Source organism: Cnephaeus nilssonii (genome assembly GCF_951640355.1).
Source record: "Cnephaeus nilssonii genome assembly, chromosome: 12".
Lineage (NCBI taxonomy): Eukaryota > Metazoa > Chordata > Mammalia > Chiroptera > Vespertilionidae > Cnephaeus > Cnephaeus nilssonii.
The window spans coordinates 8,843,385-8,860,170 of record NC_137083.1 but is presented as its reverse complement, the minus strand read 5'-3'; the positions used below and the strand labels follow the sequence as shown (position 1 = coordinate 8,860,170).

Sequence of the window (16,786 nt, the reverse complement as noted above, 5' to 3'; positions counted from 1 at the left end):
AAGAGGCGTGGGGCTCCCAGCTGATGCAGAGCAGGTGGAGCACATGTTTTCTCTGTGGCTTCAGCCAGTTTGCAACTCTAGTTGGGTCTTTCCTTAGACCTGTTCAAGCGGGAACCTGACCCCTTGTGCAGCTGGGGAGTCGTACCGTGCGCTGCAGGGTGCACGTGCCAAAGAGATACCGTGAAACGGAGCGGATGTGGCAGAAGCACCCCAGGAGAGTCATGAGGGCCAGGCTCTGTGGAGGAAGGCTTTCAAGTGCATCTTGTAGGAATGTTCATTCTGTGCGGGGGCTGTATGCCAGCAGACACTGGTTCTGGAAGGTGGCATCCAGAAACGAGTGCCAGGCCCACCTGTGGACTGTAAGTTAGCTCCTGGGAGGAGGTTGGAGGAGGCAGGAGCCAGCCTCTGCTCTTGAGCTTCTGAGGACATGAGTGCATGTGAGTGCACATGTATGTCAGAGGATGTGTGTGTGTGAGTGCACGTGTGTGTCTGAGCAAGGTGCCCAGGCTGCCATCCACTGTGCCTTAAGAGTAAAGGCTCACACGTACTGAACCCTTCATGTGATGGGCCAGGCTAAGAGCTTTAGATGTATGAAATCATCCAACAGCCCTAAAAGGGAGTTGATTCTTATTCCCGTTATCAGGTGGGACAGAGTCTAAGAGTTACTCAGAACGATCACGTCACACCCTGTGTGGTCTGCCGTCAGCCCACTCATAGCCCCACGTGCCCTTTACCTGCCTGCCCTGCCCTTATTGCACCTGAGCTCCTGGAGGACAGGTTCTGGGCCCACCTCACCTCTGTTCCCAGACCCTGCACCAGGCCTGGCCATGATGGGGACCGACGGAGTGAGTGAAGGGAAGAATATCTTTATGATCCAAGATAAAAAGCCAACTACTTTTTTATTGCTTGTCCTTTTGACTTTTACTGTCTCATTGCCTTCTATTGATTTAGCTTATCAGGCATCATTGTATGGACAAGATGCATAATAGACATCTCCTTATGAAAGAAAAATGCTGAGCTCAGCCTATAAAATCAGAAGGCCTCGACTTCTTTTAGAAATTAAGTATTATTACTTCTTCTTTTGTATGACTCACATAATTCAGAATACCTGAATCTTGCTCTCATCCCTTATTTGTTGTATGGTTGTGAGCAAATTACTTAACTGCTCTGTGACTCAGTTTTCCCATTTGTAAAATTGGCATCATCATAAGAGTACTTATCTCATATTTAGGGCAAATAAATTAAGGTAAGTCCAGTACTAGGACAGTGCCTCATTCATAGTAATGTTCAATAAGTTAGTACTTTTTATTATTATTATTATTATTATCTGATACTTTTAAAAATTGCTTGCCTTAAATTGGTCCATAAAGCATTTGAGAAGCTTATAAAAATAGGTAGTAAACAACACAAAATTCATCATTAAGAGAACACATGGACTAGAAAATGAGATGAAATCAGAGCTACTTTAGAGAACAAGAATATTTCATAAGGTGTAGGTACTTTCTAGAGACGAGTTTACTGGAAGGTCTAATGTAGTTTCTGGAGATGGGATTAAAAAATTTGTCCGAGCTTCCCAGGAGCCAAAACAAAGAGAAAAACACAAATAGTTGTTACCCAACCCACAGTGTCCGGGAGATAAAAGCAGATCAGTTACCCAGCTTTTCCTGATCCTGAAAACTGGAATACCTTTCTCCTGAGGGATCTTCAAAACAGTCAGTGTTGCCATAGGGATCCAAGTCTTCAACACGGTCCCTGCCAAGGCGACAATGGGAGCTTTGTGGGAGAAGGCAACAATAAGGCTTTCCTCGAATGTGACTGACCGCGGTTCCGGAGACATAATCCCCGAGCACAGCCCGTGAAAGCGCTCTGTGACGGGCCAGAAGTCTGTGGCTCAAGGTTGTGCCTTTTCCTGTTTGACTGTGTCCCCGGGAGAGTAGACAGACTCTTTCTCCAAAGGTTATCATTCTTGGGAGAGTCAGGTGAACAAGTCCATTTGAAGAACATTTGTTCTGGCTGCAGCCGTTTACGCGAGCCAGATCAGTTTACCTGGTCCACAGTGCGAAGGGTGTCGTCACGCACATATGCGCAGTCGTAGGTGAGTGTGTGGGGGTGAGTTTTCTTATGACTGGTGGTCCCCGGATCTCCCTTTAGCTGCAGTCTGGGAAAAGAAGATTCCAGTGCTCTCTACTATCTCTTAAGCCCCTTATTGCTTTCAGTAATTCTTGGTAGTGAGAATAAATAATATTTTATTTTTAAACACGTACTAAAAATGTGGATATGTTGTATATAGTCAACGTATATACTGTATCAGGATTGCGTTCAGCGGCCAAAAAAGAAAAAATACACACCTCAGAATCTGGCTAAAAGAGGTGCAAGTTGATTTGTTTTGTGGAATGGCCTTCCAAGAAAGGCAGTCCAGGCCGATGCGGGAGCTGAACTGTGCTATCGGAGAATCGGCCTCTTTCCATCACCTGGGCCTGCGGGGCCTCATCCTCAACCTGGGTGCCTCCTGGCCACACGTGGCTGCTGCATCTCTGGGCGGACAGCGCTGGACAGGCAGGAAGCAGAGGAAAGTGTCAACGGCCAAAGCGTGAGGGCCCTCCTGTTAGGGCGGTTTGCTGTTTTGCTCAGCAAGTCATGTCCTCCCACCTACATCTTAGGGACTTGCACCTACATCTCGTGGGCCAGAGTGAGGTCACAGGGTTACCCTACATGCATGACCGTCTGAGAAATCACATGTTTTTAGCTGAGCAAGCTGCAACTGCCACCCCAGCCCCCTCTCCAATTAGGGCTTCTGCTATGAGGAAGAAGAGGGGATGGTTATTGAGTAGCAATCAGCAGTATGAGAAACCCGACTAACTTCATTCGAAAGTACAGGTGATGCCAGAACCGGTTTGGCTCAGTGGATAGAGCGTCGGCCTGCAGACTGAAGGGTCCCAGGTTCGGTTCCGGTCAAGGGCATGTACCTTGGTTGCGGGCACGTCCCCAGTGGGGAGTGTGCAGGAGGCAGCTGATCAGTGTTTCTCTCTCATCGATGTTTCTGGCTCTCTATCCCTCTCCCTTCCTCTCTGTAAAAAAATCAATAAAATATATTTGAAAAAAAAAAAAGAAAGAAAGTACAGGTGACTCCGTAATTTAAAATGAATTTTAAAATGTCGTACTTGCCTAGTTCTTCATACAATGAACATTAGAAAACGAAACACACCCAACTGCCTCATGCCAAGATCCCTAAATCGCTATCACCAGCCCTGCTTTCTTGAATTTCAGCTCTAAATTTCCACTTGTCCAAAGTACTTCATATGCTTCAAATTAAACTCACTGTTCCCTGCCCACCCCCCTCCCCCCCACACTCACTCCTGTCTTCTCCGTGTACCACTCCTTTGTCTTGGCAAGGAGCGTGGGGGTCAGCCTGGGCCCCTCCTCCTCCCCTATCCCAGCATCCAAACGAATATCCCCCTTGGCCCAATCCCATTGCCTGCTCTAATTCAAATAAATATCCGTCTTCCAGCCTACCTATCCGTTGCTTCTTCTCCCCATAATTTATTTTCCACACACGGCCCCTGCAGGGCTGCCTTTAAAAACAGGAATATCTAAAATAAAATTAATAATAATAAATAAAATAGAAATATCTAACATCTTTCCTTTTTTTAAAAGGCCACAAAATAAAGCTCGAACTCCTTGGCAACCCGGCCCTGTGTGCATGCTCGCCGCCACTGGTTGCCACACATGCGCACACAGCAAAGCTCGGCGCATGCCCTCCCCACTCCCTTCAGTCACGGAAGGCCTGGCTCGGAGGTCTTCTATGCTTTTTGCTTGTCCATAGCCTATGGAAGCGATTAAGTAGATTTTAATGCATGTTTCCAAAGCATTTGATATTTCTATTAATATATTTGTGTCCTGGATTCTGTTTTGCCTGATGTTAATCATGCTGTACCTGTTTTTTAAAAATAACAGCCTTACTGAGATAAAATTCACATACCCTAAGATTCATTCTTTTCAAGTATACAATTTAGTGGTTTTTAGGATATTCCGAGTCACACAACTACACCATCATTTAATTCCAGAACATTTTCATCACCCCAAAAAGAAATCCATTAGCAATCACTTCCCATCCCCCCCTCAGCCCTGACAAACCCTCATCTACCTTTTATTTCTATGGATTCACCTAGTCTGGACATTTTATATAAATGGGATTGTATAATATGTGGCCTTTTGTGACTGGCTTTTTCACTTAGCCCAATATTTGGGGGGGGGGGGGGGGGCGTGTTATCCATGGGATAGCATGTATCAGCACTTCATCCCTCTTGATTGCTGAGTGACATTTCGTTCCCTGGTCACACTGCATGCAGTTTGTTTATCTGCTCGTAAGTTGATGGACATTTGGGTTGTTTCTAGATTTGGGCTTTCATGAGAAAAATGCTACTATAAACACTCAAGTCTTGAGTTTTTGTGTGAGCATATGTTTTCATTTCTCGGAGTGGAATGGCTGGGTCCAATGATAACTGTTTAACTTTTCAAGGAACTTCCAGACGTTCCCAAAGTGGCTGCGCCATTTACAGCTCGCCAGCAATGCGTGAGGGTTCTGCACCAGTGTTCAGTGCCTACCATGTTTCCCTCCTTTTACTCTCAGAATTTCAAACATCCTTTCGTTTTAGCTGTGTCCTTTATAAAGCAGATCTAGCTGATTTTAAAAAGCAGTTTGAGCATCTCTGTCTTTTAGCAGGGGAATTTAGTAATTGGTTTACCGTGATTGTGATTACTGATATATTGGAACTGATTTTGTCCTTTTGTGTACCATATTGCTTTATTGTTACTTCCTTTTTTTCCTTTTCTGACTTTTCCTAGAATAGTGCCTGGCGCATAGTAACTTTCAATTAGATTATGGATTATTGTTTGTGAATAGGAGCCATGTGTCTGTAGATTTATGCATTCACCAAATATATATTGATTCCTGCAATCCATGTTCATGGTGTCACTGAGTGGCTAGCGTAGTGTCTAACGCAGAGAAGAAGCTCAGTGAATATTGGCTTCATTGCACTGACTAGGCAGAGTCTGCTGTGCTTGTCAGAGGCTGGGTGGAGTAGTGGGAAGTGCACAGGCTTGAAGTCAACTCACTTAGGTTGGGTACGGTTTTGTGATGACCTGACTATTTGATCTTGGGTGCATTAGTTTACATCTTTGAGCCTTTGTTTCTTCGTCTGTAAATGGGGGTAATAACATCTACTGTGCAGAGTTGTGTTTGGGGATGAAAAATAATTCTGTAAATAACAATCAGAGTGACTCACTTAGGTGATCACAAACAGGTGGTTCACTTGGTCCACTTGGTTTGTTAGTGGACTGTTTAACATAGCACTCCCCATGTATGTCAGTGTTAAGACATCAATTATGTCTGCCCAGGGAGTAAACTTATAGTAAAAAAAATGGCATTGGCCCCTTTGCTATGTGTCTGACATAAATTATTACTGCTGTAATAGCAGGGGACATTTTTTCCCTCATATGGTAGAACAGCCTATTAATGACAGAAATAGATTTTAAACCTCTAGCATCCTTTAAAGCCATTGTTTATCCCAACACCCTTTTAAACTTTTGAATAAGATATTTTTTATCATGCTGCTCTCCAGAAAATCAGAGGAAAAATAAAGCAGCTTCAGAAATAGGTAAGATAAGAAAATGAAACAAACAAACAAACAAACAAAAGAAATAGGTAAGATAGCTGCTTAAAACAAGACAAGTGGGCAAACATTTTTCCTAAATTTAAAATGAATTTTTTCACATTCTAACAGCTTCTGGAGGACTTTTTCTTTTTCTTTTTTTTTTTCACCCAAATGTGTATCGCCTGAGGTTTTAGAAATTCACCTGCAGGCTTCTAGACGGAGGCCACAGGGGATCTGGGTTCAGGTCTGGTGTTGTCTTCTTGCACTCCTGGATGCTCAGTGACTTTGAAGTGAGCCATACAAAAGCGTGGTCAGGTTGATATTTTCCGTATAAATTATATTTGCCTGAAAAGGGTGGGTCAGGATCCCTGTCCGTAAGATCTAGGAGTGCAGTGGGCTGTGGCTGTTGAAAGAAAGTCGCCAATTATTTCAGACCCACGCACCCCCTCACCGTGCTTGCCTGTGCTCTCGCATTTAATGAATGACAAGGATCAGTTACCGCTGGAACCAACTCACAAATGATTCATGCCTGATGGACAATCGTGTCTTAAAACTGTTCCTCACTGTGCGTTAACCATGTATTAACAGAAGAATTAAACCAGACGAGTTATGGACTGGTTTGAGAGAATTCTTTTAGTCTACTCCTGGCTATTTTCTGAGCACGCGTGGTCAGTCATCTCTGACAGTTGTGGGCGGCTGTGGGGTGATTTCAGCTGCCCTGGGGGGCGGGGGTCTGTGCAGGGCCAGCTCAGCAAGGCTCAGGGTCCGCTCTCAGGACTGTTCTTTATGGACCCAGCAGCTGGTCACTGGACTCGATGGTCAAGACAAATTTATGTTTTTCTTTATTCATCTGTATTTACCTTTTAGATGTAGAGATGTCTCATCGGATAGTGCAAAGCATTTTTAAAAAATGCTTCACAATAATCCCAAGAAGGCAATGCAGAACTTTTATTTTTTAAATTCGTTTTTCAAATAGGTAGTAATGCAAGTGAAACATACTTCCAAAAGTGTCAAAAGGATATATGATGTAAAGCAAGCCTTTCTCACACCAAATTCTCAGACCATGTTATGCATTCTTCCAGGGATATTTCATGCACATGTATGTGTATACCTATAAATATATCTATATATTTATAGGTATACACATATAACATAAATAAAGGCATACTCATTCAATGAAGACATTTTCTGCTGCCTGATTTTTTCACCTAATATAACTTGGAGGCCATTCCGTATTGGTATGCATAGGCCTGCTTGATCTTTGTAACAGCTACCTGGTATGCCATTAAAAGTTATGAACCGTAATTTCATAACCACTTCCCAGTCAATGGGTATATCGTTTATTTCCAGCCCTTTGCTATTAAAAAAAAAAATGCTGCAATGAATGTCAACATTCACATTATTTCTCACAAGTGTATCCGTAAGATAAATTCCTAGAATTAAAATGTGTATTTTCAGTTTTTGATACATTGGCACATTGCCCTTTACAGGAAATAATGTTCATTCATGTTTCCACAAGTGACTATGAGAGTCTGGTCCCCTGCATGCTCTCCAACACGCTTTTATCAAACTTGAGATGTTGGCTAGTCTGAGTGAAAACTCGTGTCTTGGATTGGTTCTGACCTCATGAATAAGGTCGAGCCTCTCCAGTGTGCTGAAATGCCCTTTGTATTCCTTCATCTGTGAACTGTTTGGCCCACTGTTCATTTTTCTGTCAAGTTATTGATGTGTCTCATGGGTTTATAGAAACACCTTATACAAGAAATAAAGGAAAATGGCCACTTTACGGCAATTTTTATTTTACTGTAATTTTCTCCCAGTTTGTGATATGACTTTTTTGTGTTAATGTCATTTTCCTCCAATTTGTGGTATGGCTTGGGCTCTGTTTATTGTGGTTTTATGTCTGTATGTGTGTACCTATTTTTGCAGAAACCTTTTCTCTTCTAGCCTTTAGAGAGGTTTTCCGACTTTGAGAATTTTTCTTAAAGTCTCCTGTATTTTGTCCTAGTGTGCATTGGACACTTTGAGACCCCAGCATCCAGCATCTATTCCCACACTGATAATAAGGCCTACAGTTGGACAGGAATGTCTCCTGTACTTCCCTTCCCGTCTTACTTTAGCTTGTAATATTATTCTTTAACAGTCGTTGACATGCCTATTTCATCTGTAGACTCACATAGAACTTACATCATGTTCTGGTGCCGAGGTACGCCTGCATCTTTTGCTTGAGTCGTTGGCCTGATCCCTGATATATATGTCTTCTGTTTATTCCCCATAGCGCACTAAGGCAATGGTATTTGGCATTCCCTTTGGCCTTGGCAATACCGAGATAATCTAAGTCAATGTCCCTTTCTTTGAATCTTTGAGTAGCCTACGGTTGAGTGAAGGGAGACACACAGGCATGTAAAAAGGAAATTGCCAGAGCGCCTAGTGCCACACAGAATGAAATTGTGGACAAAGTACCAGAGTGCAGTTAGTTGTGCCAAAGGGAGCAGGGAATCTGTGTGGAGAAGCTGGCGCCTGGGCACGTTTTAAAGGATTAGGAGGAATTTTCCAGGCGGTGAAGGCCACCACACTCAGCCTGCATGGCACTGACAAAGGCGTAGAGATAGAAAGAAAAGGTACGTAAGGAAATGGCACAGGTTTGGTGTGGGCGGAGGATAGGGTGCATACTGCAGGGTGGAGGATAAGGTTAGAACCTGACTCCAGAAAGAGCCTTGACAGGAGTATATGTTAAAATTAGAGATGCCATTTTTTTCAGAAGCGTAGCTGTTATATAAAATGAAGCTTACTTATAAGTGTGTAATGAATATCATGTATTTTTAATAAGCCTCGTTCTTATTTTAGCTAATACAAAGGCAGCAAAAATGTTAACAATAAATGACAGGAAAGCAATCTTTTCTCCTTCCTCCCTTGGGACTCATATGATTTTTATGGCATTTAGCCATAATATAAATACTTGAGTTAATGATAAATATTATCAGTATCTCCAATTTTCCCTTCACCAAATACTGTTCAAATATTATAATGAATTCAATGAATAATCTGGGAACAAATTTGCATTTCAATATGAATCTCATTTTAAGAAGCTAATTTATGAGTTCATTGTAGGTGTGGCTTACTAGGTTTCATATCAGAGTGTGGTTAAAGGTCGTCTTCCTTTCAGAACTCACGTAGACAATCCTTTAGGCATTTCAGCAGATGATTAACTTTAATATCTGGTTAGAGCTGAGCAGATGCCGCCTCTGGAGCTATTGTCGGGGCTGGTGTTTCTCAGGCGTCAGACACTCTTGGGTCACCTAGGTGAGAGGTGAGGGGGCACTCCGCTGGGTTTCCCTTTCACTCTGTGTGTCAATGCCAAGCCAGTACAGCGTGCCGATGTCCTGGGTCCGGTCTGCTGAAATTAAGTGAGCCCACGGAAGAGGCCTGCTCAGGAAAGGATGTAATTTCTGACTGTGTGGGGCAGAGTTTCATCATCCCAGGTGTTCTAGAACAGGTCGTGCCAAACTTTGTGGGACAAAACAATCACTTGATCAGACACCCCCAAAGATTCAGATTTGTGGGACATTTGGGGACCCCTGAGGATGTCTCGTTTGTGGGACATTGGGGACCCCTGAGGATGTCTCATTTGTGGGACATTGGGGACCCCTGAGGATGTCTCATGTGTGGGACATTGGGGACCCCTGAGGATGTCTCATGTGTGGGACATTGGGGACCCCTGAGGATATCTCATGTGTGGGACTTTGGGGACCCCTGAGGATGTCTCATGTGTGGGACTTTGGGGACCCCTGAGGATGTCTCATTTGTGGGACATTGGGGACTCCTGAGGATGTCTCATTTGTGGGACATTGGGGACTCCTGAGGATGTCTCATTTGTGGGACATTGGGGACCCCTGAGGATGTCTCATGTGTGGGACTTTGGTGACCCCTGAGGATGTCTCATTTGTGGGACATTGGGGACCCCTGAGGATGTCTCATGTGTGGGACATTGGGGACCCCTGAGGATGTCTCATGTGTGGGACTTTGGTGACCCCTGAGGATGTCTCATTTGTGGGACATTGGGGACCCCTGAGGATGTCTCATGTGTGGGACATTGGGGACCCCTGAGGATGTCTCATGTGTGGGACATTGGGGACCCCTGAGGATGTCTCATGTGTGGGACATTGGGGACCCCTGAGGATGTCTCATGTGTGGGACATTGGGGACCCCTGAGGATGTCTCATGTGTGGGACTTTGGTGACCCCTGAGGATGTCTCATTTGTGGGACATTGGGGACCCCTGAGGATGTCTCATGTGTGGGACATTGGGGACCCCTGAGGATGTGGCAGATGTGGTCACATTCTTAGCATCTGATGGCAGTGGGTGTGTCACGGGGGCCTTTTCATGCAGCTGCCGCAAGGGCCCTGGACTGCGCTCACGCCTCACCACCCTGCCGGCCTCCTGCTGATGAGCACTCGGAGCCCCAGGCTCCAAAAGGGGTGGCATGCATGGCTCAGGAATGCTGAATGTGGGAGGCAGGGGTGCTGGTGACCCTAGTCAATTCCAAGTCCTCTTCTCTGCCAGAAAATGATTCTGATTCTAGGGTGGAGACTGTGCCTTTCTTACGTGCTTCCACACCTAGCGCTACTCACTGTGGTCCCCAGACCCGCAGTGGTCACCTCGCTTGGGAGCTGGTCCGAAATGCAGAATCTCGGGCCCCACCGCAGCCCCAGTGAATCAGAGTCTACATATGAGTGCCAGCTCCCCACTGAGTCCCTGTCTGACTTTGGGTATATTCCTTAACCTCGCTGTGCCACTGTTTTCCCATCTGAAGAATGGGGGTACCAGTATCTATCCGGTTGGAGTGTTTGAGGTCTTAAATAGGTTAATACCGTGGTCGGCAAACTGCGGCTCGCGAGCCACCTGCGGCTCTTTGGCCCCTTGAGTGTGGCTCTTCCACAAAATACCACGGCCTGGGCGAGTCTATTTTGAAGAAGTGGCGTTAGAAGAAGTTTAAGTTTAAAAAATTTGGCTCTCAAAAGAAAGTTCAATCGCTGTACTGTTGATATTTGGCTCTGCTGACGAATGAGTTTGCCGACCACTGAGTTAATTTATGAAAAGCTCTAGCAACAGTGCCTGACACATACTAAGGGCTGTGTCAGAGCTAGCTCATGTTACTGTTATCTAGAGCACAAACACCAAGGATCTTTTATGCTGGGCTTTGTACTAGTATTTCCCCCTGTCCGGTCCCCTGCTTATCTGCTTACTCAGGCCAACACGCCCCCACCACCCCAAAAGGCAAAATATTCCCAGGACTTTGTACCATTGAGGAGCATGAGAACAGCAACTTCCATGTAGCCTGTACAGGACAGTCTTAACTGGGAGAGCTGGCGCCTGGGGCACGAGACCTTGCAGGAGGGAAGTCCCAGGACAGGGCTGGGCCCAAAGCATTTTATCCTGGGATGATGAGGAAGTGGCCACAGACCACTTCCTAAATCATGGTCATCATCACCTGTAGAGAAAGGTGTTCCGTTTTTAAAAGTATTCCTCATTACTTTGCCGAAAGCTTTGGCAGCTTTGCCACATGTTTTTTGAGAACCTTTATATTGGTGCCTCGTATGCGCATGGCCTGCGGGTGCTGGTTGCCCGGCTGCGGGCACCTCTGAGAAGTAAGTGAGTGATGTAGCCTGGCAGGACCTGCTGAGACCACGCCGTGCGAAACGGCTGCCTCCTGGGGCGCGTCCACCGTTACCGGTGCCGCGGGGGGAAATCTCTGTTCTTTTCCTGGGTTTCACAGCCAAGAAACAAGCGAGTCCGTGGAGCCGTGTCAACACATGGAAGCTATGAGTGCGTGGAGAACCTGACGTTCAGATCCCCACTGAAATGTATTGTTAGAACCAGCAAAAGCCGCTTCTGTCGGTTAGTGGCAGTAACCCTTCTTGCTTCTATGTTTTTAAATGGGCACGTTTTCTATTTGTGAACAGCTGTAATCCAACACACCACTCTTGGGGGGCAACGTGAGTGTGAGAAGAGCAACTGGTGTGTACCAGTGCGTACCGCAGGTTACTCTTTCTCTCTGCAGTCACTCACACGCTTCAGTGGTGGACATGGAGCGGGCGGTGGTGGGAGGAGGAGCAACACAGCTTCCAATGACGTGGCTGCCGAGTGTCAGGACCTGTATTCTGTCCTTCTTCTGTACGGTCTTCATTTTCATTCTGATAACAAACTGAGAATCCAGCCTTCCAGCTGCTTTGCAAATAAAATAAAAAAGGAGGCCCGCTGAGGCTCAGTGACCTGGCCCCGGCCGTGCCGCTGGGAGAAGGCAGACGCGAACGCCGGTCTGTGTGACGTGAAGGCCAGCCCGTCCCCTGCATTCGGGGTCTCCCGTGGAGGCGCTGTTCATTCTCTCCCCCCTGCCTCCCTCTAACGGCGCAAGAATATCAAACCTGCCTCCCCACGCCGTTCTCCAGAGCTATTCCATGCATCGGGAGAAAATGTAAAAAAGCTTTTGAGAATCTGGCGTTTTTATCCTAAGCCCTTTTTCTTGCATTATGGAGACAAGTGGCATTTTTTTTCAATGTGTCGGGAGAGCACAGGGCATTGAGAGCGCCTGGGTGCAGCCTGCGACTTCCTGGCACTCTGCATGCTTCCGGACCGTCCAGTTTGAACAAACTCTTCCCTCCGTGATTGCTGAATTACTATCTCCGTCAGGAGAGAGCCTTCCAGCCATCAAGTGTCGCATATAAAGACACCCTGTCATCTTAGCGTTTGAAAAACCGTTCCCGTGATTTCAGCAAGACGGACGCCCAGTGGTACCTAACCATCCTCAGATTTCTGAGGATAGACGAGGTGGGCAGCAAGGATGCTTAGCTTAGGCCAGTGGTCGGCAAACTCATTAGTCAACAGAGCCAAATGTCAACAGTACAATGATTGAAATTTCTTTTGAGAGCCAAATTTTTTAAACTTAAACTTCTTCTAACGCCACTTCAAAATAGACTCGCCCAGGCCGTGGTATTTTGTGGAAGAGCCACACTCAAGGGGCCAAAGAGCCGCATGTGGCTCGCGAGCTGCAGTTTGCCGACCACGGGCTTAGGGGAAGCGAGTGGCAGAATTATACTCACCTGGATGAGGTCCCTGTCCCTGGAGGGTCGCAAAACGATTTTTAAATCTTTGCAAAATGAAAGCAGGGAAGTAAGATGGCCTGAATTATACCAAGTCAGTAAAGCAAAGAAATGAGGTTTGGGAATCAGAAGGGCTAGGGCTTTCACTCAGCTCGGGTGCGCTTTCTGAAGGTTAGTAGGAACTGCATGCGTTGCGTGATCTCTCCTCTGGACATGTGGGTGTCTGCCATGGAGCTGCTGGGAGGGTTAACCAGAACCGCGGACTATTAGCACCTGGCCCAGTGCTGAGCACACGGAGGAGTTCCAGAATTCCACAGTCGATGTCATCATTCACGGGCTCCATAGTTTGCTCATCACCCACTCGCTGAACTGTACTTGTCACCTCGAAGTCAGTACTCACAGGCGCCTTCACGGTCATTGGGAGACGTGTGCAAAGTGGGGGAACGCTTGAGTGCCCCGATGCAGGCATAGCAGCTGAGGTCCCACCCGGCGACCCCCGCCTCCTTGTGGCTGCTCCCGTGCTGTAAACTAGTGTCTTTTACACATTCTGTGCAGTGCCACGCTTTTCAAATGTGGGTGCTTATTGTCGGCGGTTGCACTCTTTTAATGGCCCTCCAAGCGTAACGTCCAGGTTCCGTCCACTGTTCTTGAGTGGAGGGAGGCTGAGGTTTGCCTGATGGAGACAATGTGTGTATGCGATAAGCTTCCTTCCATCATGAGGGACAGTGCTGTTGGCATGAATGTTAATGTAACAACAGCATATACCTCTCTATAAGGTGTCTTGAAGCAGGAACACACGTGAAACAAGATTACATATTAATGCGGTGACGAAAACCTTGTAACCAGTTATCCACAGGAACCTCACCCTGTGTACCTCCTAGGAGCAGTGGTTCAGGGTGTGTTAACTCGGAGATCATGACAACTTTATAAAACATACCTACCGCAAATGATGAGAATTCGCTGTCATCTATTTAGTTCCTGTGTTAGGCAGGTTAAAAATGAGTGGCTATAACAAATTAACTTCAAACTGTAGCTTAACACAGAAGTTTATTTTTTTAGGTATTTAACGTCTAATCAGGTGTTAAAAAGTGAGTCAGGAACCCAGACTCCTGACATCTTTTGGATGGAGAAAGAGGGAGTTGTAGGTAGGTCTTTATGGACCAGCCTACAGTTGGAGCACATCACTTCTGCCTTCTTCCTATTGGCCAGAGGCCAGTCACATGGTCACAATGAACTGCAAAGGAGGCTGGGAAATAGTACCTAGCTGGGTGCTCCAGGGTTCCGTGAACAGCTCAGCCACAGTTCTCCTTAAGGTTACTACCTATGGCCATTTTCCCTTAGATAAATGGCGAAACCCTTAGGTAAGAAACATTTACCTTTTCAAATAATCTCTTTCCAGTTCATGACCAGGGGAAGCAGGTCTTTGTCCTCTCCTCTGTCTTGTATAAGAGATGGAATCCTCATATAATGAGATCTCTCTGCATATTTTCTCTTGTTCTATTAATACTTTGGCCAACCCTTCAATACCTACTATCATTGTTGGCTGCAGTTATTTTTGCCACTGAATAGAGTCACATAAAGAATGCGCCCAGTGCCTTCTATGAAAGAAAGGGTTAAAATACAAATAACTGATCATTTATTTTTGTCCCAACTAAATTGCGGACTCAACATCCAGCATGCTTCAGCGTTCAGCCAGTAAAATGCCGGCTTGGTCTGACCATACGTTACCGAGTGTGTTAGGTTGTGAACTAAAACGTCACCGACGCCACCAGGAAGAAGTACCTGCTACCCTCCGGGATCTCTGCCCAGGTTCACTGTCGTCTTACGTTGTGGACTCTGATGAGTATTGTTTCTCCAGTCTTTCTGTCCTGGTGTTACTGTTGCAGGAAGAGGCAGGGGTACAGTAATTATCCAGCTTTAGGAACTCTGGGGGGACACTTCCTAAGAAAACTTTGGTCTCCCATAATGATCAGCTCATGCACATCTTTGGAACTCTTATGAAACTATCACGGGCTTTTTCGACAAAAGAAAGGTGAACGTATACATACATTTTTTAAATTATGTACAATATTAGGGGAGGCTTAACCCTGCTGAAAACAAGGTTGTTCTGACCTTAGAATATTATCGTGGAAATGAATGTGACCAGCCTGTCACATCGCAGCCAAACAGAACTAACAGGTATTACATAAGCAAAACAGTAGACCCTGCGAAGAATCAGGTACCGTGTTACATAACTGCTCTTTACCGCTAGGAGATAAAAATATTAGCGTGGAGTAACACAGGGGCCATAGGGTTTCAAAGTTGTAGAAGCAGGCACAGGTCTTGTTCTGACCTTCCAGTGACTAAAGAGACAAAAACAAAACAAACAAAAAAACACACCACAAAACACAAATTTACCCCTGTGCAGGTCTGATGTTTATTTCTGTTTCTGCTTTAATTATGTTTAGAGTCTCACATAGGTTTTCCTCCTTCCTGTAAACTGTGGGACTTGCCTTTAGTGTGGGTTTTAAGCCTTTGCAATGTGCCTTGATATGGATTCTAAGGCATGCGCACACACACACACACACACACACACACACACACATGTGCACATGCACACACACACACACATTTATAGGAGCCCAGGTGTCCTACAGTATGAACTGTTTGAAACATAACTGTGTTTGCAGAATGGCGGCAAGAAGCCCTCCGTGTAGCAAACCAGATGTGACGCTTTTGCAGAGAAGTGTTGTGCCCCCGCCCAGAGGATTGTCTAGAAGCCACAGAGGGACAGCAGTACAGTAAGAGCTGCCGGGAGAGGCGGGGGCAGGAGAGGGACTGATGCCCTTCAGGGCCCTGCTCCAGGCTGGCACCCTGAGTAACGTGGCGCCGGCGCCCTGCAGAAAAGGTTACGCTGCATTCCGTGTGCTCTGCTCAGGGAGCGGGGAGCATGTACGGGATATTTTTTAAATGCGTCAGAAACGATAAAAGGGTAATGCGAAGGAGGTAGAAGTCAGTTATTCGGAAAGATCATGGAATGAGGGGTTGCTATTTATGTGTTCTATTAATTTTGAGACAGAAATAGCTGCGTTTTATCAGTTCCGTCACCCAGTTCTCTCCCGAATCCGGCTGCTCTTTCAGTCTCCAGCACGTGGCACCATGCCTGCCTCACAATAGACAGTATTTATTGAAAGGAAGAGAGAACGGAAGAGAGAAAGAACCCATAATATCCGTATGTCTGCATGACATGAGTTACCTGTGCGTGAATAAAGACATGCCCATTTAAAACTCTCTCCTCTCCTTTTCAGAGCAGAAACCGTTCTCTTGGGACCGTTCACAAGCAAGAGACACCAGCGCCGTGACATATGCCAGTGCCACCGCCACCTCCACCTCCTCCTCTGCCTCCACCTCCCCCGCCTCTGGGAGCTCCGCCCCCTCCCCCGCCATCAGCACCCCAGGTAAGGCCTGTTTTTCTGTCTCACTGACTGCCCAGCATAAGCTGCTTTGAGCACATTGAGCAGAAGGTTTTACATGTTCGGAACCAGCCATTATACCATAGTGGTAATTAAAAATTATATTTATAATTATGCCAGGTGACAGGTGGCATCTCAGGTGGCTGGTCATGGCGGCTCCAGGGTCTGATTGCCAAAGAGGCTGGGCAGGTCTTTCTCTGCCTAGTCCTTGGCCACCCCCACCCTCCACCTCAGTGTCGTCTGTCTACAGACGGCTAGGTAATTTCTCTTCTGATTCCTGCTGCTCCATGCCGGCTTCCTGATCTCCCTAATGGGTCCTTCCATCTCACTGGAAAGCTCGGAAGTGCGCAGCCAATGGGGCGTGCCGCCAAGGCAGGTTCCTGTGTGTCATTGGATGGTGATAACGATCGCTTGGGCTTCGGTTGCCTGGTGCTGGGCCCACGTCAGAGAAGTGTCCTACGAAACGCCACAACGAAATAGAAATCTCTAAAGGAAATGTCCCTGTCCACACCAGGCCATTTCATCTGTGTTGCCGGATGCTCTCTCGTGGTTTAGTAGTTTGGTCTGGGCGTCAGGTAGG

The 16,786-nt window shown here is 46.2% G+C and overlaps 1 protein-coding gene across 2 annotated transcripts in view; it reads left to right on the top strand.

Annotated features, from left to right (window-relative positions):
• WIPF3 (WAS/WASL interacting protein family member 3) overlaps nt 1-16,786 on the top strand; it is a 64,199-nt gene that overhangs the window by 3,181 nt on the left and 44,232 nt on the right. For both annotated transcript variants that reach the window (XR_013814272.1, XM_079785674.1), the window contains exon 2: nt 16,042-16,191. Coding sequence is in view for 1 of the 2 variants with exons in the window: in XM_079785674.1 (XP_079641800.1) it covers nt 16,099-16,191 (93 nt within the window). In the remaining variant the exon portion in view is untranslated. The remainder of the gene's footprint in view (nt 1-16,041; nt 16,192-16,786) is intronic.